The 24,823-nt window shown below is 32.0% G+C and overlaps 3 protein-coding genes across 3 annotated transcripts; all 3 read left to right on the top strand.

The window, feature by feature from the left end:
- Nucleotides 1-1,979: 1,979 nt before the first annotated feature.
- LOC122269309 (zinc finger MYM-type protein 5-like) lies at nt 1,980-2,651 on the top strand. The gene is made up of 2 exons (XM_071185248.1): nt 1,980-1,988; nt 2,088-2,651. The coding sequence occupies exons 1-2, from the start codon at nt 1,980-1,982 to the stop codon at nt 2,649-2,651; spliced, it is 573 nt and encodes a 190-aa protein (XP_071041349.1).
- A 634-nt stretch (nt 2,652-3,285) lies between these two features.
- LOC139426414 (uncharacterized) lies at nt 3,286-4,095 on the top strand. The gene has a single exon (XM_071185245.1). The coding sequence runs from the start codon at nt 3,286-3,288 to the stop codon at nt 4,093-4,095; it is 810 nt and encodes a 269-aa protein (XP_071041346.1).
- Nucleotides 4,096-12,000: 7,905 nt separating this feature from the next.
- Nucleotides 12,001-24,396, top strand: LOC107441559 (uncharacterized). Its single transcript, XM_016054867.3, has 4 exons — nt 12,001-12,404; nt 15,811-16,041; nt 20,335-20,457; nt 22,807-24,396. Exons 1-4 carry the CDS (start codon nt 12,159-12,161, stop codon nt 22,918-22,920), a joined length of 714 nt encoding a protein of 237 aa, XP_015910353.1. The 5' UTR covers nt 12,001-12,158; the 3' UTR covers nt 22,921-24,396.
- The last annotated feature ends 427 nt before the right edge of the window (nt 24,397-24,823 follow it).

The raw sequence follows: 24,823 nt of genomic DNA, 5'->3' as shown, positions 1-24,823 counted from the left end.
AGACGGAATAAAAGGAGCTAAAAACACGATTGTTGGTTCCCTTATGGATGTTTTTTACATTAGGGAGCACCAGTGGTGTACCTAGGTGGGTGCGGTCCGCACCGGGCGGCATTTTTTATATTTACTTATAGTTGTAAAAAGCAACTTATTCATTTCATATTTATTTTCTTTCTTGAATAATAAATGATTATTATAAGTTTAATATTTGGTTTATATAAATTATGATTAACTATATGATTTCGAATATTATTCCTCGGTGTATAAAATGCATTTTAGTGTAAATTTTGAATTCTAATTCAAGAACAAGATAATAATTTTAGTTTATTGTATTCATTAAAATTCGTTGAATTCGTAAAAGGATCTTTACGATTTTGTCCGGCAATTTTTCCTAACTAAAATTTTTTGATATCAGTTTATAAATGTCATTTCTTTTGAAAAGTTTATATGATTACTTTGAAGTGATATTGTTTATTGATACCTCGTCCCGCCCTATTCAGGGCACACGAGAGTAGAACAAACATTCTACAGACAAAACATACATAAAACACAAAAAATTACATTTGCAGCAAGAATAAATGACATATAAAGAAAAAATTAAAGTATGAAAATATTTACAACATTAAATGCAAAGGCATAGTGAAATGCCTCAAACAAATGCATATTTTAGAATTTTGAAAGAATAAATGCAGAGCATTGCGACATCGAGATACGCATAAGAATTTTGATACACATGTTAAGTACAAGAAAGTAAATGTAGATTAGTAACTGGAAAACATAAGTAGATTATTTTGACAGCTGTCGAAAGTGTAAGGCTCTCAAGGAGGCTGGATAGCAAGAATTTTGAAAGAAAATATTAAATAAATAAAAATAAAAGATAAGAGTCAGCTACAAAACGTCTGCAATGAGGAAGAAGTTTATAAAGTTTCTCTAGCGATAGGTATATTCAAGAGACATAAGTGAATAGATTGAGAAGTGGCAGAGAAGTTATAGCTAGAAGGTGGTAACATTTAATAATCATTAGAACGAGATCGTAATTCAAGGAGGGCCTGGCGATGCACAGGGCAAGTGATGTCTGAGGCTTGATGATAAGGATTATGGCTGGTTCCAAAAAAGGTATTGGTGTGCCAGCAGTTGATGCAATATTTTTCGTCGGAGTGACATTCATTTGTGTGATGGTCGCCTCCGCAGATAGAGCAAGTGGCGAATTCTTGAGTGCAAGAGTGGGTGGAATGATCAAGACCTTGACACCATGAGCAGCGTCGAAGTAGAATTCTTTTTTTGACAATGCATCTGTTCAGGCCTATGTAGATGTGTTTTGTCCTCAGGAGTTGTTGAGCAAGTTTATGCGATACATTAACAATGAGATGTTTTTTGTCAACATGTTTTTTGTGAGGTATTGACTTTGTGTAGGTGATGGTATTATTGTCAAATGATGATTCACTGAAATGCTGGAGGATGTTGGATATACTGTTGCCATCAAAGAGAGCTGGTGCATTCAGAATTATACTTTGAAGTGATATATCAATATTTTTTTTTAAATCATCGATTTTTCTTTTGAAAAGCAGGGCCGCCGGTCTGCTAGGTCTGCAAAGCATTAGGGCGCCGGCATAAGAACTATCTTTTTCAAACAACAAAATCTAAACGAGACAAAACAAAAATACTGACGAAGTTACAATTTCAGGAATCGCAAATAGATAAATATACTCAGTCCGTTTTGAAGAATTGTATTTGGAATGATAAATTGCTTATAAACCATTTTGTTCATTCGCGATTCAATCTTTTAACAGTGAAGAGTGAAACAAATTATTAGGGTGCCAGTGCATTTGGAGAGTTTATTATAGGTAAGTATATTATATTACGTATTATAGATATAGATGTTATTCTAAATGCTATTCAGAGTAGTAAAATGACTTTGCCGTTTTCTATACATAATATACTATTTATTTCGACAAGTTATATTTTTATTATATATCCCTAGGATGAAACGAGTAAAAGAAAGTGGTGCGTCATTTAGAAAGAAAAGGAAGAGAAGGGAGGAAATACAGACTTAAAATACTGGAGCACTACTCAAATATATCTCCCATAAGTCAACTTCTAGTTCTAGTATTGTTGCCTCAAATACGGGCGAAGAAGCAGCCCTCGAAGGCGAAAAAACATTTTCCAATGTTGTTCAAGAGGAAAGACCTGCTTCACACACTGGCGAAGAAGTAGAAAGTTCATCAAGTTCTGATGAAGAATCTGCTGCACAAATACAAATTATTCCGTCTATTTCTATGAAAGATATTGGATTATGGCCTAACAAAATTGACGACAATACAAGAGTATTTCTGGTACGTCAAGGTCCCTTTGCAATTCAAAATTTGGACGCCGACTTCAGCGAAGGAGTAAAACGTCCTAATAATACAATCAAAGCCAAAGGTGAAACAAGAAAACTGAGTCAGGACTGGTTTTTTCAAACTTTGCCTAATGGCGAAAAGCTCTTAAGATCGTGGATGGTATATTCACCATCGAAGAAAAGTACTTATTGTTTCTGCTGCAAACTGTTTGATAATCTTTGTCAAGCAGGTTTTAATACGGAAAATGGTTTTAACAAATGGTGGAAACTTAATCCCAAAATTAGTCAATATGAGGTGAGTCCACTGCACATTTGATCATATTCCAAATGGAAGGAATTAGAAATAAGACTTGGACGTGGCGCAACTATTGACAAACTACAACAACAGAATATTGATAAAGAAATAAAAAAATGGAAGGAAATTCTAACAAGAATACTTGATATAATTAGATTCTTAGCAAAACAAAATTTGGCGTTTCGAGGACATCGTGAAAGTGTTCATCAGGAAAACATCGATTCAATGGAAAATAGAGGAAATTTTCTTGATCTTGTTGACTTATTGGCTAAGTACGACCCAGTATTACGAGAACACGTAGTAAAAATTAAGATGGGTAATAAATATAGTATCTCTTATTTGTCGCCGAAGATCCAGAACGAATTCATAGAGCTATTGGGAGGCGCAGTCAGAAAAACAATTATGGATCAAATAAAGCAGGCTAAATACTTTTGTATTATATTTGGCAGCACTCCTGACATTTCACACAAAGATCAAACCAGTCAAATTATTAGATATGTAGTTATTTATGGTAGCGAAGTTAAAGTTGTAGAATCGTTTATTGACTTTGTAGAAACTAAAGGAAAAACTGCTGGTGAAATCACAGATATGATTTTAACGAAATTAGAAAGTGACGGTTTAGATATAAAAAATTGCAGAGGACAGGCTTACGATAATGCTGCCGTCATGGCAGGAAAGCACAGCGGTGTTCAAACTCCAAATTAAAGAAATAAATCCAAATGCAGAATTTGTAGCATGTACAAATCATTCTTTAAACCTGGCATGTTTACACGCAGCTTCTACAGCTATCAATTCCATCACATTTTTTGGAACTATCGAACAGTTGTTTTCGTTGTTTTCTTCTTCCACTCATAGATGGAATGTTTTACTTTCTGTCACTGTTCAAGGTGTTAAACGCAGTGTAGAAACTCGCTGGAGCGCTAGAGCTGCCGCGGTAACTATAGTAAAAAGACATTTTTTTGACATTTTAAGCGCTTTGGAAAAATTGACATCTGAAGAAGAAAATAGTAAAACGAGATCAGATGCTGAAGTATTACTCAATTCTATGCAATCTTTTTCTTTTCTATGTTACCTTCATTTATGGGAACCCGTCCTTTTGGAAATTAATGACGCTCAAAAATACCTGCAAATAAAAGGGTTAAATGTCCACCAATGCCATATAAAACTAAATTCTTTGCAAACACATTTCATGGAACAAAGAGATACGCTAGTACAAAACGCTGTTATAGCAGCCAAAATAATTTGTGAAGAGTTGGAGATATCGACTAAGCGTCGAGTTAGAAGGAGAAAAAATATGAGTGGAGAAAATTCGCGAGACGTGGGGCTATCCTTAGAAGAAGAAGTACGAAGAGAAATGTTTTCATCTATGGACAGAATTATAAAGGAAATAAAAGAACGCTTCGATCAGTTGCATGGCCTTGTAAGAAAATTGTGCTGTCCCATAGCGTGGGGTTTTAGGAAATAACACTCTTATATCTAACAAGCACTATTTATTAATTAATTACAACATTTAGAATTTAGAATACAAAAGATGCGTCTTAACGCAACGCTAACAGATGAGGAATACAAACTGAAACTTTTAGAGGGAAAGTCCCAATTCGATTGCGTAGGCGTGATAGTTCGTAAACATAGCCTCGAACGGCTAAATACACGACATCTCCTCCCCCTTTAAAATGGAGATTTAAAGGTCAAATCTCTTAGGGGGCCGTCTAATCCTTTGTGATCGCCTCGGCTGAAATGGAGTTTGTTGAGAAGTTGAAGATGGAGTACTTCTCGGCAAAACAGCTGAACTCGGGTTCTTAGTTGGAGATGGTTGGCGAGTTTCTGGTGTTGATTTGACAGATCCAGAGTGTTTTTGGATATCTCCGCCAGGATCAGTGGGTGCAGGAGAATTGTCCGCGGTGCCCATGTGTGGAGTTTCACTGCTGAAACTAATTCGTGGAACGTGAATAGTCTTATCCAAGATCTGGTCTCCTGTTGGTCGCATTTGGTCTACGTGGCGTCTATACAATGTACCTTGCACATTAACTGTGTAATGAAGAGCTCCATCTTTGCTCATGACAGTTCCAAATTTCCACCTTGCGTTGGGTGAACGATAGTCTCGAATAGCCACCTTATCACCTTCGTGAAAAATACGATCTTGAAAATCATACGTGCTTTTTCTGATCTTCTCATTGACTCTTCCGACCAAGTCAGGGAGAACAAGATCTATTCTAGTCCTAATGTCTCTCTTAAGGAAAAGCATAGCCGGACTAATCATAGTTGTCATATTAGGAGCCTTGCGATATTGCATGAGGAAGGTGCTAACCTTTTGCTGGGTATTTCCTGCAAAGTTCTGCATGGCACGGAGAGATTGTTTTAATGTATGCACGTAGCGCTCTGCTTGTCCATTGCTGGATGGTTTGAAAGGGGCGCATGTCTTATGCTTAATGCCATTGCTTCGTATAAATGTTTGGAACTCTTGTGAAGTAAACTGTGTGCCGTTGTCGGAAACTAACACTACAGGTAGTCCAAAACGTGAAAAGCAATCTCGGAGGCATTCAATTGTCTTGAATGAGTTGGCTGTCTTCATGGGGTAAACTTCAAGCCATTTTGAATGTGCGTCAACAATAAGTAGAAACATCCGTTCAAATATAGGTCCTGCGAAATCAATGTGCACTCTTTCCCATGGTGCACTGGGATATTCCCAATGATGAACTTTTGCTTTTGCTGGGTCCGTTTTGAACCTAGCACAGTCCAAACAGTTTTTCGCAGAATTCTCTATGTCTTGGTCAATGTCTTGCCAATACACGTAAGATCTGGCAATTGCTTTCATTTTTACTACACCAAGATGCCCATGATGCAACTCGTCTAGTATTTTTGCTTTGTAGCAGTCTGGAATACACACTCGTTGCCCATACATAATACACCCATCCTGTAAGGTATATTTTTCCTTCCCCTCTAATTGACCTCCATATTGTAATATTTTTAAAAGTTTTCCCAAGTGTTCATCGAACTGCGTGGCTTTTGCTAAATCTTTGGCAGTAACGGGTAAGGTTTCAATTTGGGAAATTTGGTATACTGCAATATCATCTTTTAATTCCAGTTCTTCAGATTTCAATGGTAGACGTGATAAGCAGTCAGCATTGCCGTGGTCCTTTGTATTGCGATAAACGATATCAAAATTATAAGCTTGCAGAACAAGAGCATAATGCAAAAGTCTTGTCGCAGAAAGGACTGGGAGACCCTTTTTACATGAAAAGATGGAAACCAGGGGCTTGTGGTCAGTAATCAAAGTGAATCTATTTCCCTTTAAGTAGAGGTAAAACTTTTTAACACTCCAAACGATTGCCAAAGCTTCTTTGTCAATTTGAGAGTAACGTTGCTCCGTTGGAGATAGAGTTCTGGAGGCAAATGCTATGGGTCGTTCTGAACCATCTGGGAATTTATGGGAAAGTACTGCTCCCAATCCTACAGGTGAAGCATCAGAAGATAGCAAGATAGGGAGGTTTGGGTCATAATGAGTTAGTATTTTGTCAGAGCAAATTTCGTTTTTTACATTTTCGAAAGCTTCCTGACAAGTGCGATCCCATTTCCAAGTAACGGTTTTCTTGATTAAGTTGTATAAAGGATAGGCCAAAGTTGCTAAGTCCTTAGAAAACCTTGAATAAAAATTCACGAGACCCATAAATGACTGAACGTCTTGAACATTCCGTGGTGCCTTAGCATTTTTAATTGCAGCTATTTTCTCCGATGTTTTTGAAAGTCCTTTAGAACTTATCCTATATCCTAAAAACTCAATTTCACTTTGAAAGAATTTACTTTTATCCTTATTGATTTTCAGACCATGTTCTTGACATCTTTCAAAAAATTTTCGTAATCTGAAATAATGAGTTTCGTTATCGGGAGCTGCTATGCGTGCGTCATCAAAAAATACTTCAACTCCTTCAAGACCATGGAATACACTTTCGATGTATTTTTGCCAAATGGCCGGAGCCGCATTAATTCCGTACATTAATCTTTTTGGAGTATAAAGACCTTTTTCTGTATTAATGGTTAGGAGTTTCTGACTTTCCTTTTCAACCTTCATTTGCAAATAAGCTTGGCTAAAATCAACTTTGGAAAATACCCTGCCATCACTAAGTGAGGCAAAAATATCTTCAGTTCGAGGAAGAGGGTGTTTTTGTACCTTTAAGTGTTTGTTTATCGTTACTGAGTAATCAGCACATAGCCTAATCGATCCGTTGTGTTTGACAATCGGAACTATGGGCGTGGCCCAATCGGATATGTTTATTTTTTCGATTAATCCTTCCCTTTCGAGTCTTTCGATTTCCTGATTGACTCTCTGTTTTAGCGCGAAGGGAACTTGCCGGGGTCGGCAAAAAATGGGTTTGGTATCTTCCCTTAACTCAAGTTTACATTCATAATTTTTAATTTCCCCTAATTCATCAGTAAAGAGATGTTTAAAGTCTTTTAAAAGTTTAGACAAATCGAAATTAACTTTAGTATTTACAGTATTAATTGTTTTAATGGTATTCCAATTTAATGGAATTTCATAAAGCCATTCTCTACCAAAAATAGTATCTAAATTCTCTTTAACTAGATATAAATTTAAGTTATATGATATATTATTATAATCAACTTTAACAGAAACATATCCAAGCGGTACAACCTCATCTCCCTTGTAGGTTTTGAAAATCAGTTTAGTAGGTTTTATCTTTTTATTAGAGATTTTTCGAAACCTATTAATGCTCATAACCGATACTGTTCCTCCAGTGTCGACCTCCATTTGAACTGGAGAATTTTCTATATTTACTTTAATCATTATTGGTGGTCTTTTAGGTAATTCCTCGCTAAATGTTTTGTCATTTAATGCGTGCAACGGTACGGATATAGTATTTTCACATGAACATCCGGGTTCAGTGTCAATTTGTTTCTGGTTAACATGTTTATATTGTTTTGCTCTAGCGGCAGAAAAACACGCTTTTGTTAGATGTCCAACTTTATGGCAGTAGCCGCATGTTGCAGATTTGTATTTACATTCCCTTGAGGAATGGTTAGATCCCTTACACCGATAACATGCAAAGTTATTTTTTTCTTTCGTTTTGTTAGACCAGAATTGTTTCGGTTCTTTTTTCCTGTTAGCCTTAAATTCTTTAATTTCTGTTGCCTTCCCAATTATTTCTTGGGTGCTCTTACTAGCCTTTTCCATGGCCAAAGCAATTTTTACAGTACGCTCGAGATCTATATCATCTTCTTCAAAAAGTCTGTCTAATGTGGCACGATCACGGAGACCGCTCACAAAAACGTCCCGCAGCATAGTGTTCAGCAGTTCTTGTTTATAATTGCATGGCATTGCCAATGAACGAAGTTCTGCTAAATAAGCATTAATACTTTCTCCCTCGTGTTGTTTACGATTAAGGAAAATATGTCTGCTAGGAATAATTAATGGTTTTGGGTGAAGATGATCTTTAAGAGTGTTTTTTAAGGTTTCAAAATCAGCTTCAGCTGGATTGTTGGGAGCCAACAAATTTTTTAACAAATTATACAATTTTGCTGATAAGCTGGAAATTAATGTTTTTGCTCGTTTTTCATTTGGAACATTTTGTATGTCCAAAAAAGCCTCAAACCGCTCCAAAAAAGATTCAAATGTCTCTTGGGAATCATCGAATTTCTCGAAATTCACACCAGTAACGTTACTTTTGTTTCTGGTTTCGTCTTTCGGCTGCAGCGCCGACATTAACAATTTATTTTGTTCAACTAATTGAGAGATGAGGTCCTCCATTTGGAAAAAGAAATAAATTGTCCTACCTGGAGCAGTCTTCAAGAGCAAAAATATTACCTATCTTCAGGTACTTGAAACCTTAATCCAAATTAGTTTCGCTTTGAAACGTAACTTTTTCAAGCGATGATTTTTTGTATTATTGGAAAATAAAATTCACCAACTCGTCGCCAGTGTGCTGTCCCATAGCGTGGGGTTTTAGGAAATAACACTCTTATATCTAACAAGCACTATTTATTAATTAATTACAACATTTAGAATTTAGAATACAAAAGATGCGTCTTAACGCAACGCTAACAGATGAGGAATACAAACTGAAACTTTTAGAGGGAAAGTCCCAATTCGATTGCGTAGGCGTGATAGTTCGTAAACATAGCCTCGAACGGCTAAATACACGACAATAATATTCGTGTATAATACCGTGTAACCTACTAAATGAAGAATTTGAATGTCAAATAAATGACTTGATTGACATTGATAAAGAACAGTTCCATATTGAAAGAAAAAGGATCCAGGTTTTTATGGCTGTACCTACACTAAAAGAAGAGGCAAAACATTGGAAAAACGGGGAGAAGGGCCCTCTTGATCTGCTAAAATTTATTCAGCAGTATAGGTTGGAAAATTCTGTTCCCAACATTGTAATTTTGTTAAGAATTTTTTTAACAATTTCAATCAGTGTCGCTAGTTGCGAAAGAAGCTTCTCAAAATTGAAGTTGATAAAAAATTATCTTCGTTCTACAATGAGTCAATTAAGACTACAAAATCTTGCAATATTGTCAATAGAACAAGAAATTACAAATAATATAAATTTTGAGAGCATTATACACGATTTTTCTAGTATGAAAGCTAGAAGAGTAGATATTATATAAATATGTTTACAAGTGCATACAAATATGTCTAAAAAAATGTACTCTGTGTATTAATTAATATTGATTAAATAACTTAATAATTTATATATGTGTATTAATTTATAAAAACCACTATTTGATTTACTTATAATAGAAAGGGCGGCAAAAGTTCTAGGTACGCCACTGGGGAGCACCGCAAGCTTTTGACTGCCTATACTTCCAGGTTACTGTTTTTGGTGTGTTTTGAAGTCATTTGGTTCACAACGTGATGATTGTGTTTTGAGACTCATTTGAGTATTATTATTCTTGTATGGGTGTATTTGTTACCTTATTTATTATTTGTATTAAAGGGAGGAATCATTATAAGAATCGTCATTTTAAGATGCGAAGAAGTAAGAACTATTATTTGAAAAAGAATCGTTATGAAACACTTATTACCTTGATAACAATACTTTCATTTGCCTCTCTCTCAATGTCCTCCGTCGCAAGCAATAAGAATGATCCCTTAGATGATGATGACTGACGGGCATTTTTGAAGCTCTTTGCAGTATATCGCTTCTTATCGTAGAGTGGGAAATAGGATGAAGTTCACAGAAGATTAATAGCTTTTAGGAACTGCAGAAATGTTGGGAGTCTGTAATTATCTGTAGTATCCATGAGTGTTGAAAAAGACAAATGCCGAGTTTTGTTCGGAGTATGGAGTGGTGTTGATCCAAAAACTGATATATGTGATTACGGCAAGTGCACCGCGGTAGGTGGGTAGGTACTTTATTTAAGTTGCACTAGAATAGCACAGGGCTTCTTACGACGGTCTGTGAAGCATCCCCGAGAATGAAAAACTGAAGGAGAACCGAAAACATGCCATCGTAATTTTGATCCTCTTCAGAGAGGATGGCTCCCACTGCTTTGGCAGGTACGCTGCATCTGCATTTGTTATGGGCGAGGTCAAAACGGGATATCTTAATTTTTATTGGGTATGTTCTGGTTCGAATTCGTTAAAAGATTACGTCTCGATGTCTGCAGTAGAGAGAAAGTCGGTGTTATTTAATTATATGGGTCATATGTGGAAAGTTTGCGTAGTATTTGCGGTTCTCAAAGGTTGATTGCTGTCTGTTGATACCATTGTTTAATGACGCGGTGTGTGTCTTCTGGAAAAGAAATTGCTATAGATTGTTGGTTTGGCTAAGACCACTTTGGCCGTCTTTTATGCTATCTCGTTACCGAGAAATCCGGAGTGGCTAGGAACTCACTATAGTTCTAATGATTGACTAGATGTTGAGTGTGTTTCCAAGGATGATAAGATGTAGTTGATGATTCCTTGTGAGGAAGCAGTGGCAGATCCGACTGCTGTCAGGACTGAGAGTGAGTCGCTGAACAAATGGAAGGGACGGATCCATACAGCGCTGAGCCGGAGCGAGAATTGTAAATTGCCACTCCAGTCTTGCCTGACATCCGGGAAGAATCTGTGCAGAGTATAGCGAGTGTGGTAAGACCTGTGGTTGCGAACAAAATCCCAGAATACGGTGAGAATTAAATTTGTTGGTAACTTTTTATCTTGGAAAGGCTTGCGATCGGTTCTCTTGAATAAAAGTGGCCGAAAAGGTCAGTCTGATATTAGGAGTCAAAGATATACTGATTACCGCATGAAATGATAAAGTAATTGACAGTTTACCATTCCGAGTGTGCATCCCAGATATGATATTTTCAGATACAGTAACAGCTTTATTTAGATTATCTTTATGCCAAATTAGCTTTTTCGGGGACAAATTCGGTCCTAATGGAGTAAAAAATATTACAAACGGGGAACTCCACCTGCAGTTGCATATTCTAATTGTTCTGAGACAGTATCATCAAATTCAAGATTTGCAGAGGAAAATTTTGTTGGTCAAGAATAGCATGAATTAGTAGCAAAATCCCTTTCATCCTCTCTTATGATGAGGAATAATAAAAATTTAATTAAACTTAAACAGCAGTTACTTTGTTGTCACCAAAAGTTTCTTCAACCCTCACAGGTGGGCGGTACCCAAAATAAGAAGATCAGTTGTACTGCTATTAATAATTAATAAACCAATAATATAATGCACTAAATAGTAATCCAAACCACTGAGTAATATTCTATCCTCTCAACAGAAGTGGATGTCAATCCAAAAACTTCAAATTACATTTTCCGCTGAAGAAAAAAAAGTCCAACACTTACGACTCCGTGAGTCCCGCATTGGACTGATCGTTAAGACACTGTTCCCAGCAGATCACCGAAGTCAAGCATCACTGGCTGCGGTCAGTGTGCGGGTGGGTGACCACTTGGATCAGTCTGCGTAGGGACCGAGGGTGTGCGGTATTGGTCCTCGTTAAACTGTGTTACCGTAAAGTGCTCGACTTCAAGCGCAGGTCGTCGGACTACCGAAGCGAGGGTGCCATCCCCTCCACAGAGGATCAAAATTGTGATGGCATGTCTTCGGATTATCCTCAGGGATGTTTCCCAGACCGCCGTCAATAGCTCATTGTGCAGCTCTAGTGCGGCGTAAATTAACAATAACAACAACTCCGTGAAGTCAAAAAACGTTCCTTGAGAGAGCATTCTCACTGCAATCAATTATCTCATCTCCAATCGCGATTGGAGAATCTGATTCGTAAATTTTTCGCGGGAAATATATTTCACCAATCTGGCTCTTATCAGCAATCAGATCGAAAGTATGAACTGCATCCAGTGAAAATGGCCGTTCAGGTGATGATAAAATGCTTTCTTTGAATTAAATCATTCACTGTAACCGTTGTCCTAAAATTTTGCCGCGGTTGTCATAAAAATTTTGTTTTGATTCTTAAAAACTTTTCAACGAGTATGAAACTTTTAAAATACGTTATGGTTTTTAAGTAACTTTCCTAATTTATTCTCGAAATTGTATATATTGATTGTGTGAAATGGATGAGTTGGCAACTAATAGTTATATAAAATCTTCGACTTCTTCTGATAATGAGGGTAATCTTTCCCCTGTTAGTAGTTCTGACAACCAGGAATATACGAAAGAGGATGACTACAGGATTGCTTGCTCTAATAGTCGAAGTTTAGACTTAATCACCCAAACTGTGACATCTCATTTTACACAATTTGCTAATTCTCTGGATTTAGGAGAGGAGCTATCTCAATTTACGTCTCGAGGTTTGGAAGTATGGTGCTTTGAAGATCGTTATAAAATAAGTTAACACTTTTAAAATTTGCTTAGCGATAATAGTATTGTTGTCATCATTTCATGACAAACTTATGTTTATCAAGTTACCCTAGCAGCAAAATAATTCGGGTCTTCATTGGGCCAATATTCAGGAATCTTGGCTCAATAAAGGTTCAAAAGGCCGTTATTTTCCGATATTGGCTCTATATAGAATTGTCCGATTCACCCGATATTCTACAGCCACTTTACTACCAATATCAGCCCTATATATATCGTTAGATTCTCCCAATAAATTGTATTCATTATTCGGCCTATATTGGCTCCATATAGGCTGATATTTTTTATCTGTATAGGACCAATATTAAGAAGTCTAGACTTCTAATATTCAAAACTTATATTCTAAACTAATAATATTCGGGAATCTTGGCTCAATACAGGTTCAAAAGGCCGTTATTTTCCGATTCACCCGATATTCTGCAGCCACTTTACAACCAATATCAGCCCTATATATAATTGTTAGATTCACCCAATAATTTGTATTCATTATTCAGCCTATATAGGCTGATATTTTATCTATATAGAACCAATATTAAGAAGTCTAGACATCACAATATTAGTTCTTATAGGACCCATTTTGAATCCAACTGGGGCAAAGGTAAAATTTTTGCTAGAGTATAACCGTGATTTATCTTAATGTTTACTTGATTGTGTATGCAGTACATAATTATTTTATCAAATTAGGATATTTCTTTATCCCATATATTTATAATGCATTTGTGTTCTTGTATTGTTAGAAATACATAAACAAATCAAGTAGTAAAATTTTGAAAAAGATCACTGAAAAAGGGATTACTCAGAGCCACCTCAGGAAAACATCTAATATTTTTTTGGCGATATGTTGAGACATCAAAAATGAGTGTTAACTAAAAATATACTTAAAAATGCAAATTTTCTTTCATATTTTAGAAGTAGTTGACTAAGATTATGTTTCTTTAAACACTGAAATGTTTATTTCAAAGAATATATTATAAAGAATAAAATTGTAAAAAATTTAGAATTAATATTGACACAAATATGACTGAAATGTCATATTAAGCAGTGACTAATATACAAAGCAGCTGCAAGAAAAAAAATAAATTAAAAATTCGTATAGAGCAGTGACAAAAGCATGAGGCTTAAATTCTAAAATATCATTTAAATGAGTTCTAAAATTCATGTGCTTGTATACTGCTTGCAAGTTCATCTCTTGAAAGACAACTGGTAAAACGAAATAATCAATTGAAACTAAATTACCCTATGCTGAACCGCATACGCTACTCTTTTAAAGTAATATTCATGTAAGTCAATGTCAATTTTTTTTCCACATTTGTTTCAAAAATTGAGAACAATTGCTTTTTTTGTTTTTATTTTAATGCAACATTTTAACAGAGTGAATCTGATAAATTTTATTCTTTTATTGTCACTTTTCTCCAGTCAATGCAGGGTTGGGGTTTTGGACGTCCTAAACTGGTTATGGACAGGACACATCGGTTTCACTGTCTGAAACTGTCCAAAATCTTGAACTTTGGTAAAAGGTAAAAATTCTATATGTGTAACCATTATACACATAATAATTACATCTATCAATAAATATTTGATATTTTTCATACAATTTAACTTATTAAAGGAAAACAATATAATATAATAGGAAAAGGTTTATAATTTTTGAATCTCCACAATTCATTCAGTGACAAAAGTGAATACCTAATCCTTTAAATATAAATATGCTTTTATACTGATAAATGATATTTTTGCATAAGGATAAATAATGCAATATTGAAAAGTAATAATAATTTTTTTAAAAATTTTTATAATTTCTGCATCACAAGATGATAAAAAAGACAATTATTTAAAAAAAAATGTTTTTAAATATAAATATATTAGTTTAAATTGAAAATACAAAATAACCAAAAAATGTATTAGCAGTTTTGAAGGGCATAACATCAATTTCAGTTACTGACACTGGTGATGTATCACCACTATTCTAATGCTAAAAGAATCGAACATGAATGAAATAAAAGTATTCTTGAATAGAACTATAGATAAATAAACCTGTTTATGACTAACCAAGCACTTAGTCCCTAATAACTTAACTTGTATGGCAAGGTCAAACTTCAGTTAAGTACTTGAATGAGAGGACCAATTGAACTTGATTACTGATTAATAATCCTTTGTTTAATGTTTAAATTGAAGAGTCAAACAATATTAATAAATCATAATACTTTTAAAAACAAATATTCTCTAGTAGATTTAATTATCAATATGTTATAAGTTCTGTGTTTATTTTACCTTTTAAATATTGTTCAGATAAAATTGTAACATAATTTGAGTAAAAGGGTTTTGGACAGGACGGTTTAAACCGTGGGTTAATCCATTCTGTCCTAAACCTTGCCAACCCTGTTTTAAAGCTATATTCATTAAGTCAATGTCAATTTTTTTTCCACATTTGTTTCAAAAATTGAGAACAATTGCTTTTTTTGTTTTTTATTTTAATGCAGCATTTTAACTGAGTGTTTCTGATTAATTTTATTCTTTTATTGTCACTTTTCTCCTGTATGTAGATAACCGGTCAATGTTAAAGTTACGTTTTTTAGAACTAAGAATTTATTTGACTATTCTTTCTTTTTTTCAGTATTTTCGTTTTGAAATTTGATTTTTTAAAGCGTTTCCAATAGATTTTATTCTTTAATCTGCGCTTTTTTCTAAAAATACTGTCTTGTGATAAAGTTAAATTTGGATTTTCAGCCTTACATTTTTCTTTTATAAATATTGACATTATTTTTATCAACATTTTTGCTATGTCATGGAATTTTTTAAGAGTGTTCCTATTGCACTCTATTCTTTTTTCTTAAAAATAAATTTATTAGAAAACCGAGATGTTCAGCCTTAAAATTTTCTTTTGATATTTCTTTTGATAATTATGGATTTTTTGTTTTAAATTGATTAAATGAAAACAGCACTGAATTAAATATTATCTAATATTATTATTATTTTTTTGAATGAAGTACATTTTGATTTTTGTTTGGTCTATTTTCCAAACCTACAGAGATCTTGATATAATGTACTGTATGTATCAATGTATCAAGAATATTTAATTTTTTTTAACATATCTATAATAGTATAATATAGCTATGGTTTGATTATTTTTCAATAATAATTAAATTTATTTACTATAAAAAATTTAAAAATGATTTTTTTTTAAAAAAAAAAATGTTGCTTTTCGACCGCTGAATTCTCAGCCTGATTACTATTCATTACATCCTTAGTAGATATAGAAATTAGCTTTATTAAATTTTTTAAAAATTAATTTCAAAAATACTACTTATTGTGCTCTACCTGTAAGTCATTGATAATTTTATTTTCAGATATTTAAAGATACTATTCAAGAAAATGTTACCGTCAATTGTTTACCCTATGTTGGGGACAAGAACTTGCTTTCTGTAGCAGATAGTGAAGTCTTAACTAATGAAACTAAAGAAGCTCTTCTGTCTAATCTTAGCAAAAAAGTTCAGGATGTATGTGCGAAAAGGAAACGTTTTCCTAAAGAATACTCCAGGATTTATAAAATGAGGCTGCATCATGAGTGTCACAATGTGGTGAGAAATAAAATTATCAAAAAAATTTCATTTTAAGATAGGAGTGCACAACTTTTTTGAGTAAAGGGCCGCTTGCGCTGCATGTAGATTAGCGAAAGACCGATACCATATTTAGTCATGTTAGCGACAAACATGATACTTTTTATCTAAACATTAGTAAAATCAAATATTTTCATCAGTAAACTTAACATATTTGCAGAATACTAAATACTTTTAATTATTTGAGTTTAAAACTAAAAAACTGATATATTTTTTAAATAACTTTTTCCATTTTTCACAATAATTAATTTATCAAATATTTGGGGGGAGGGGATGTAAATTCTAACTAAAAAGAAGCTTATGGAATGAAAGTGCAAAAAAGTACGCATTTTATAAAGTAATATAAAATTGAATTAAATATTTAATAAAAGAAAATTTATAATGTTTAAACAAAAACCAAATTAAATTTTTTTATATTGTGTTCTAAAGCTACCGCAGGTCACACGTCAACAGTCTGCTTGCCGCATGTGGCCCTCAGGCCATAGGTTGTGCACCTCTATTTTAAGAAAACCAAACCTGTTTCTCAATATTTTTTCTTTCGAGTTTAGAGAATTAAACATTGCTTTTTACTTTTTGTGTGTGAGTTTAGATCAGGGGTCTGTCTAGTTTTTTCTGAGAGGTACCTATTTTGTGAAAATTTATACATAATTTGTGTGAATTAAAAATTATATTAAAAAATCACAGAAAATGGATTTATCGTTTCTTATGGGATACAAAAATAAAATTTTAAGATTAAGTATTTTGTGAAACAACCGTTTTTCCTAAAGTTGAATCGTAAATTTTTCCTCGGTAGACCCCTGTATATTGATTATTACAAAGTTGAGCCAGGGTTGGCATGGTATTTACCATGTATGTTTTTGACCGGTATTTACCATTGTTTTTACCATTTATAAAGTGGCAAGTTTATATTATTATATAAATTCGCCACTTTACACGATCAGTTTGAATCGTTGATTAGTAAAGGGAAATATAACTTAAAATCTTTACCCTAATTCTTTGAAATTTTGAAAAGAAAAATGGAAAACTTATTTCTTAGAGAGTCAAATAGCTGTGAACAAGAAAACTTTTATGAGGCTCACAATAATTTTTTTAATAAATCATTTTTGTGTAACTTGTATGACAATTCAATAGTCTTGTTACTTCCTGTGAAATATAATTTTAAATACATACGAATATCCTTCGCAAGTAGTCAAATAAGTGTCACCCCAATACAGGTGACATGGCCCGATCAAAAACTTTGCTGTTACCCGACTATGGGTGATGCGGCAGTCATCGTGTTAAAAAGTTAAATTTAATATACTTTCATTCAATTTTCTTTTCACCAACAAAAAAAAAAAATCTACGCTTGTTTAATGCAAAAATCAGCACTAAATACAAATAGCAGATATTAAGTGTGTTTCTTATAGCTTGTATTTTTGTCTAGTGCAGTATGTCCTTGTGCCATTAAGCGTTACATTCAAACTTGAATTTTTATTACTTTGAATAAAGTGTGTATAAGAGTCATTATTGTAGTACCTAAAGTATGTGATTTTTTTAGTTAGCTATATTAATAATGTTAGAATTAAGATGTTTATAATGATGGATTGTTACTATGATTTATGTCATAGTATTATGTATGTACAAATAATTAATATAATAGTTTTTATGCAGTGTTGGGTTTTTGCCGTCAAAAACTGGTTTTTGACATAACAGTGGTAAAAACCGTGTTTTTTACCGGTAAAAACCGTCAAAAACCTACTGTTTTCTTTAATTTATGGCATATAGTGGACAATATATTATTTTAACATAATTGCCTTTATAAATGAATGTTGTAGATGATTGCTATTGATTTTGCAACTATACACATGTATTCTTATAGAAGGATATACATTCATACAGAAATATTGTAATATACTTATTCATGGTGTGTAGCGTTTTTAAAAAGTGCTTAAAGGTGCTTATTTCCGATTTTAGTTTTTTAAAAACCCTTGAAGGTGCTTTTTTCATTGGGTGTTTTTAAAAAGTGCTTATTTTTCCCTTTTTGAAAATATATTTTTTCTTTACTATGTCGATTTCCGCCATGTATTATGCAAAAGCGTGCTTTTCACATTGTTCTATTCAACGTTTTCACAATTTATTCAACCGTGATCTATTTCGGCATACCGTCAGTTAGAGTATGAAAGTGCCAATCATTTTACATGTTTGATGAAGTACTTGCGAGTCCGCATGTGCGTCCACTGAACTGGGTTCCGTGAGATTATTGCACTGTCATGTGCAACTCTGCTGCATTTTGCAAGATATTCTCTATTTCAGACTTCATTTTCCAACCTCTGATATTGAACCAAAAAATCTCTGGATCATTTTATAATGGCTAATATAATCAAAAAAGGAATTCTTTGTCAGAAACTAGTTATTTTATCACGATCATGTGAAGTCTGAAAATTATTTTGTGTCTTGTTAATGTATATAGTGCTTAAAAGTATTTTTGAGTGCTTAAAAAGTACTTAAAATGTGCTTATTTTTTGTTAAAAGATTTGACTACGCACCCTGTTATTGAAAATAGTGCTACTTACTTTTATTATTATAGCTTGATTTGCAAAGGATTCAAAATTTTGCACTTCTTAATTGTTAGAAATAAACAAACAAACAAAAAAGCTTGGAACTATTAATAAATTCAAGAACTAAAAAGAAGAATTTAAAATTTGGCATTTCTTAAATATTAGAAATAAGCTAAACAAAACTTTCAAAACTTGTAACTACTAACAAACTCTAAGTCAAGAATTACTGTTATTTTGTCAAGTTAAAAGCTTTTATTCAGTTGAAAAAGCACATTAAACAAAACTTAATTACAAACAAAATTACATGTTCAGTAGTCGGGGTCACTGTGCCGAAGCATACGATAGCAAGTGACAAATTTTGCGCATTTTTCATTGCCCAGTCGATTTCTGAGATTAGTATGGATAAGTCCAAAATTCGAAAAGATTCTTTCAATGGAAGACCACCAGTCTAGTTCCAAGGAAGCCTGTCATTGAGGATAATGATAACAAAAGGTTATTGCAATGTTGCAAGAATCTCTAAAAGAATTTCCCGGCCTTTTTCATGTCTCATTTCTGTGTAAAGTATTGAAAACAAAAATGGTACGAAAAGTTTATTTTATGAGGCTTTCTTATTATATGTACATGTGTTTCTCAAAGCAAGATTTTATGAATGAAAGTAATCAATCTGGACATTCTTCAGTAATGTAATATGCCAAACAAAATGATGCTTAAAAATGTTGAAAATTTTGTTTAGTATACTAATATTTTACTTCAAATAGTATGTTTTGATATAATCATGTTGGGAAAATGCAAGAATCTGTTCTTAAATATCTTTTAACAACTTTTTTTCTAATTTTATTGCCCAAAAATGAATTAATTTTGAATTATAAGCAGTTAAACTCAAATAAAAATACAGTTTTACCAAAACTATGGGTTTTTGACATGACGGTAAAAACCATGGTAATAACCGGTAAAAACCGTCATGTGTCAAAAACTTGCCAACTCTGATTTTATGTAATATTTTATTTAATTACTCTGTACAAATGTTGTAAAACCAAAAAACTAAGAATCAATGTTTTTTTCCCCCCTTAGCCTGTGAATAAATTATCCATTTAGTAATTAAGGAGTGTAGGCTTTCCTTATAAATTTTTGAGACTTCAAAATTTCCCACTTTTATATACAATACAAATTGTGCTACTTTTTTTTTAAAATTAAAAGAAAGATATTTTTGAACAATTGTAAGTGGAAAACGGGGCTTATAATTATATCATTTTTGTATTACTTGTATGACAATTCAATAGTTTTGTTACTTCCTGAGAAATGTCTTTTTAAATTCATACGATTACATAATTTTTCTTGACATTTTTCCATTATGTACATTTTCATAAATATACTTATTACTTAATAGTGTGATTTAAGATTTTAAAGACTTTTGTTTTATATTATAACCATTCTATTCAATAGTTTAATTTACAAATGTATTCTTGATCAAATGATGTATGTCCTAATTGCTCTTTTCACTGTTATGGTCATGTTTTTCACCACTTTATCTTAAATTCTTTTTTTAATTTTTTTGCTGATTACTTACCAAAATGCATTCATTTTTGATTGTTAAATTTATCACACTTCTCAGCTTTTTCGTTTTATATTTATTTAGTGGTTAGTTAGGAAAATTGTAAATCAATTAATTATAAATTGTGTAACATGGCATTTAAGTTATGTGTTTTTTCCCCCATAGAAAAAAGCAACCGTCATACATAAGGTCAATCTTCCTTTAGTATCAAGAGAGTCTTTCCCAGTGGACAAGTTATCTCCTGAAAAACTTGAAAATACTACTGGACAAATGAAATCTATACAGAAAGTAAGTAATATTTTAGTGACTACTAATCTTTCTTATATTATTTGCTGAGGTGCCATCCATAAATGATGTCATGCCTGGAGGGTAAGGATGGGGTATGATATCAAGAAGTGTGACATCACCCATTTTGGTTAATTTTGAATAATTTAAAATTAGCATATTTAGTTTTTTTTTTTTTGTATATAATTTGGTTGGTTTTGCAATATTTTTATACTATTCATCAGAATAAATATACACATTTGCCTTATTAATTTTTACAAAAAATTTAACAGGCATTAAAATAGTTTTAATGAATTTAAAACTAAACTTGCAAATAATTTAATGGCCTTTAGAAGATAATTAAGCTTACCTTATTCTCTATTGGTTAGATCAAGATTGTCCTCTAATTAGTCTTTCATGAACTCGTATCTGTCCTTAATGTCAAATTAGCACTTCATCTACAGACTTCAGACCATTAGCTTATGGATTCAGTTATGGGTTTCCACCTATGGGTTTACTTCAGCTACAGCCCATAGACAGGTTGTCCCTTCAATTTCCACTGAACGTTTTAACTGGACTAATGTCCGTTATTTTTAAAGAAAGTTCTCTGGACAACAAGGTGTCCTTTTTGACTGTGTTCGGTGAGCACGTCTCCCTGCTGCCACCATTAAATAATTACCACAAAATTACCTCTCTTATTTAAAATAAGTTCTTTAATAGAATTTTCTAGATTACAATTATATATACAGCTCTAGAGTTCAAGAAAAATTATAATCACTTTCCACCGAACACTATATTAATAATAATGAGATACTTATTTTCTAAATCGAGACGGCACAATATCTGCTCTTCGTCTTCTCTCTGAAGAATCTCCTCCTCTCTAAAAATCCAGTTTTCTACGCCTTCAACACCTGCTTGGAGTTCTAAGAATTTTGGAGGGAGACTCAGGATGCCAGAAGGGAAAGAATTCAGGGGTCAGCCATTCATAATGTTACAATACTTTGTAAATCAGAATATGTGGGCGTTGATTTAGCCTGATTCAGGACAGTGGAAGAAAATTGACAAAATTAAAAAAACTAAAAATGACCATTACAATTGTTTAACAAGAAGTATTATTTGAATAAGTCAAACAAATTAAATTTAATATAGTAACAGAAAGTTTGAAATTTATCATGTTTACTTTTTAAAAAAAATATTTATTTATTAGTCTTATGGAGAATTTTAAAATTTATATAAGTAATTGTTGAAAGAGTTCAAATTTCTTACAGTTTATTATTACTTACTTGTTAGATACATTATGTTCACTACAGTCAAAAGTATAAATCGGAATGAAGTGTTTGCTAAATGTTATTTTTTCAGTTTAAATTTAAAAATTATTTCTTTTTGTCACCAGTGTATTTACAAAAATTTGTATTGTATCTATGCAGTATATTTATATTCATTATTGTAATTTTTAAATTGCCTTTTTAAAAATATTTTTAAAAAAACTGATAAAAGAAGATATTAAATTCACAAAAAATATTTATATATTCAATGTAAAGTATATATATATTTTTTCTTATTTATTTAATGTGGTAATACATCAATAGGAATATTGTTAAATTGTAAACTCCATCATGTTAAAATAATTGATAAAAAAAAAGTAATTTATTCTTTATTTTTAAAACCATTAGTACTAAAACTTACCTTTATTATTTTATATGTTTATATTTATGCAGTCAATATTTCTTTTTCATTTTTTCCCTATCATTCAATTTGTATTTTGCTAAATAAGGACATAAGTGTAAATATTTCCAAATCACATTTTTTTATGTACTACAATTAAGGGGGTAAACTAATTTTTATATGCATGCACAATTTAAAAAAAAAAAAAAAACATCTAGGTATTAAATGTTGTTTATTTGCTTGTTGAGTGGAGAAGTAATAAACATTCAAGATTTTAAGTTATTATATTTTTGTAACATGTTCACATATTTATGAGCGGAAAAGAATTTTTTTGTTAGTATTCTTTATCAAAATATTAATCAATAGTTAAAAATATAAATCTTTTGCAATTCTTTTAATGGTTGAATTATTTTTAATTTTGGGGATTAGCATGTTATTTAACTTTATGTTTTCAATCAATCAAAAAAAAGAAAAAAACTGGTTTAAACCAAAAAAAAAAAAGTTTTTTTTTCTTTCCAACTTTGATGTCAGTACACATTAACTGTCAAGTTTTACATACATCTTTCGTAAAGTGTTATGCACCCTTTAATTAACCAAAAGCTAAATTAAATAATATAAATTCTTTTGCTATTATTTAAATTTGTGTGTAAGGCATAATTTCAAGTGTATATATATATATATATATATTTATTTTTTTTTAATTTTTAGAAATTGTTAGACACTATGAATGAATTGAAAGAAATGAAGAAAAGTATTGAATATGCACAAAGTCTTGCGGTAAACCAAGACTCTTTATATGATACAGGGTATATAAGTACTTAAAATTTTGTATTTTTTGTACATTTATAATATCAACTATGAGATGAACTCATACTTATTTTATGTACCAGGCAAATACACAACTAGTGTTGCAATGTTTTACTATTTGTTTACATCCCTTTGTATTTTTATTATAATGAGTACTGTAATACTTTATTGTATTCATGTGCGTTTTTCTTTTAAATATTACTAACAATTAATGAATGTATGTTTTACTATGAATTTTGACGATTTGAAATCAGAAAATATTCTATATTTATTTAATTGTTGGGCATTATGATATATTTTATTGAAATAACTTATTGGTAAAAATTTCATGTTTATGGCAGAGCCATTGGTACTTTTTATATCATTTTCTCATGGTTTAAAAGTTAAGCCTTATTTTTTTAGGAAAGTAGGTTAAGTCTCATCTAGCTGTAAGTCCATACAGTTTTTTTTTCTATACATTACTGACAAATAAAAACAATGGTACAGTATAAAACATTCTTTATTGAGAAGTATGAATTACTTAGTCTGAACTTTGCTGTTTAAATGCATGTTGAAAAGTCATCTGTGTCAGGTTGAAACAGAAGTACATTTCAGAATTACTCTGTAGACCTAAATACTTATTGACACAGCAGTCAATCCACTGCTTAATCTTGTTGTAGACAGTATAAAAGGACCAACAAACGAATGTAATTTAGTCATAACAAGACAGTTGCTCTTTGAAAGGATGACATTGTTGGAGCCATTGCCACAAAAAAGGCACCCTTATAGTGGGTTTTAATTCATGACAATCTAACAGTGCTGATTGTGCTCCGGAAAAAATCCGGATTTTTCGCTAGCCGTGATCCTGAATTTTCCGTAGATCGAAGGTTCAGATGTTTCAAGAAATCATTGATCACAAAAGTTTCCTGAAATCAAATTTTCAGAGGTGGAACTTAAAAACACAGTTTATTTTATTTGTTTGTAAGTGAGAGTCAGATACTTAATAAGCTTATATTCAAGATTAATTTTTTTATCAGTATTTTTCGGCAAAAGCGCCGCACATCGATAAAAATGACATTTTTTTTAAAAAAAGAAGTTACAGTAAGCGCCGCTCCGGCGCAAGCACCACAATGACGCAACACTACAGATATCAGCATCCTTATAGAAGAAACTTTTAAATTACCATTTAGAATATCAGTGTAATAAAAAATAATTTTTTTTTTTTTAAATTTCATAAAGTAAAGTTTTAATTTCTAAATTATAATAAAAAATTTCTTTTTCAGCAAAAGAAAAAAAGCCACAAAACGATATAAAAGAAAGCTATTCTTATCTGTTTAAGAATAAAGTTAAGTACAACAAATAATTCTAAATGTTGAATACAACAAAATATTTTAAAATACATCAAGTAATGTAGTTTCTAAATTATTTGGGGGGGGGAGAGAATAGCCTAAAATGCGTTGACAAAGAGTTCACATGAAAAAATTCTCTTTTATCAAAAAAAAAGCAACAAAACGATATAAAATAAATTCGCCGAAAAATACGTTAAATAGTTATTATAATCATAAACTCAAGAAAGAAAGACATATTTGTAAACTTCTCCAGGTCATCACTGGTATGTGTAAATGGTATAGGGGTGTGTAAAATTTTAAATATATTTTACGTGAACTAAGAAGTATTGAGAAAAAGGAAAAAACCTTGTTTAAATTTTTTTTTTCTTTCTTAAGAAATTTTCCGGAATTTTTGACTTGGGCTCACAATCACCCCTGATCTAATCACAGCTTGATTTATTTGTTCATGATGGTTACTTTTAGTCCAACTTCATTAGACGCTAAATTGCTATCCATGAAGAACGAAACAAAATATTTCAATATAAATAATACTAACTCGGATAATTGTCAACAAAATCATAGCAAGCAAAGCAATTTTAAATTGTGAATAA

Source organism: Parasteatoda tepidariorum, chromosome 1, assembly GCF_043381705.1.
Source record: "Parasteatoda tepidariorum isolate YZ-2023 chromosome 1, CAS_Ptep_4.0, whole genome shotgun sequence".
Lineage (NCBI taxonomy): Eukaryota > Metazoa > Arthropoda > Arachnida > Araneae > Theridiidae > Parasteatoda > Parasteatoda tepidariorum.
This window is presented reverse-complemented; position numbering and strand designations above follow the sequence as displayed.

Coding starts and splice junctions, on each gene's coding strand:
- LOC139426414 (XM_071185245.1), top strand. CDS start 3,286: ATGCTGCCGTCATGGCAGGAAAGCACAGCGGTGTTCAAACTCCAAATT.
- LOC107441559 (XM_016054867.3), top strand. CDS start 12,159: ATGGATGAGTTGGCAACTAATAGTTATATAAAATCTTCGACTTCTTCT. Junction 16,042..20,334: donor ATCATGAGTGTCACAATGTG/GTGAGAAATAAA, acceptor TTTCCCCCATAG/AAAAAAGCAACCGTCATACA. Junction 20,458..22,806: donor AAATGAAATCTATACAGAAA/GTAAGTAATATT, acceptor TTTAATTTTTAG/AAATTGTTAGACACTATGAA.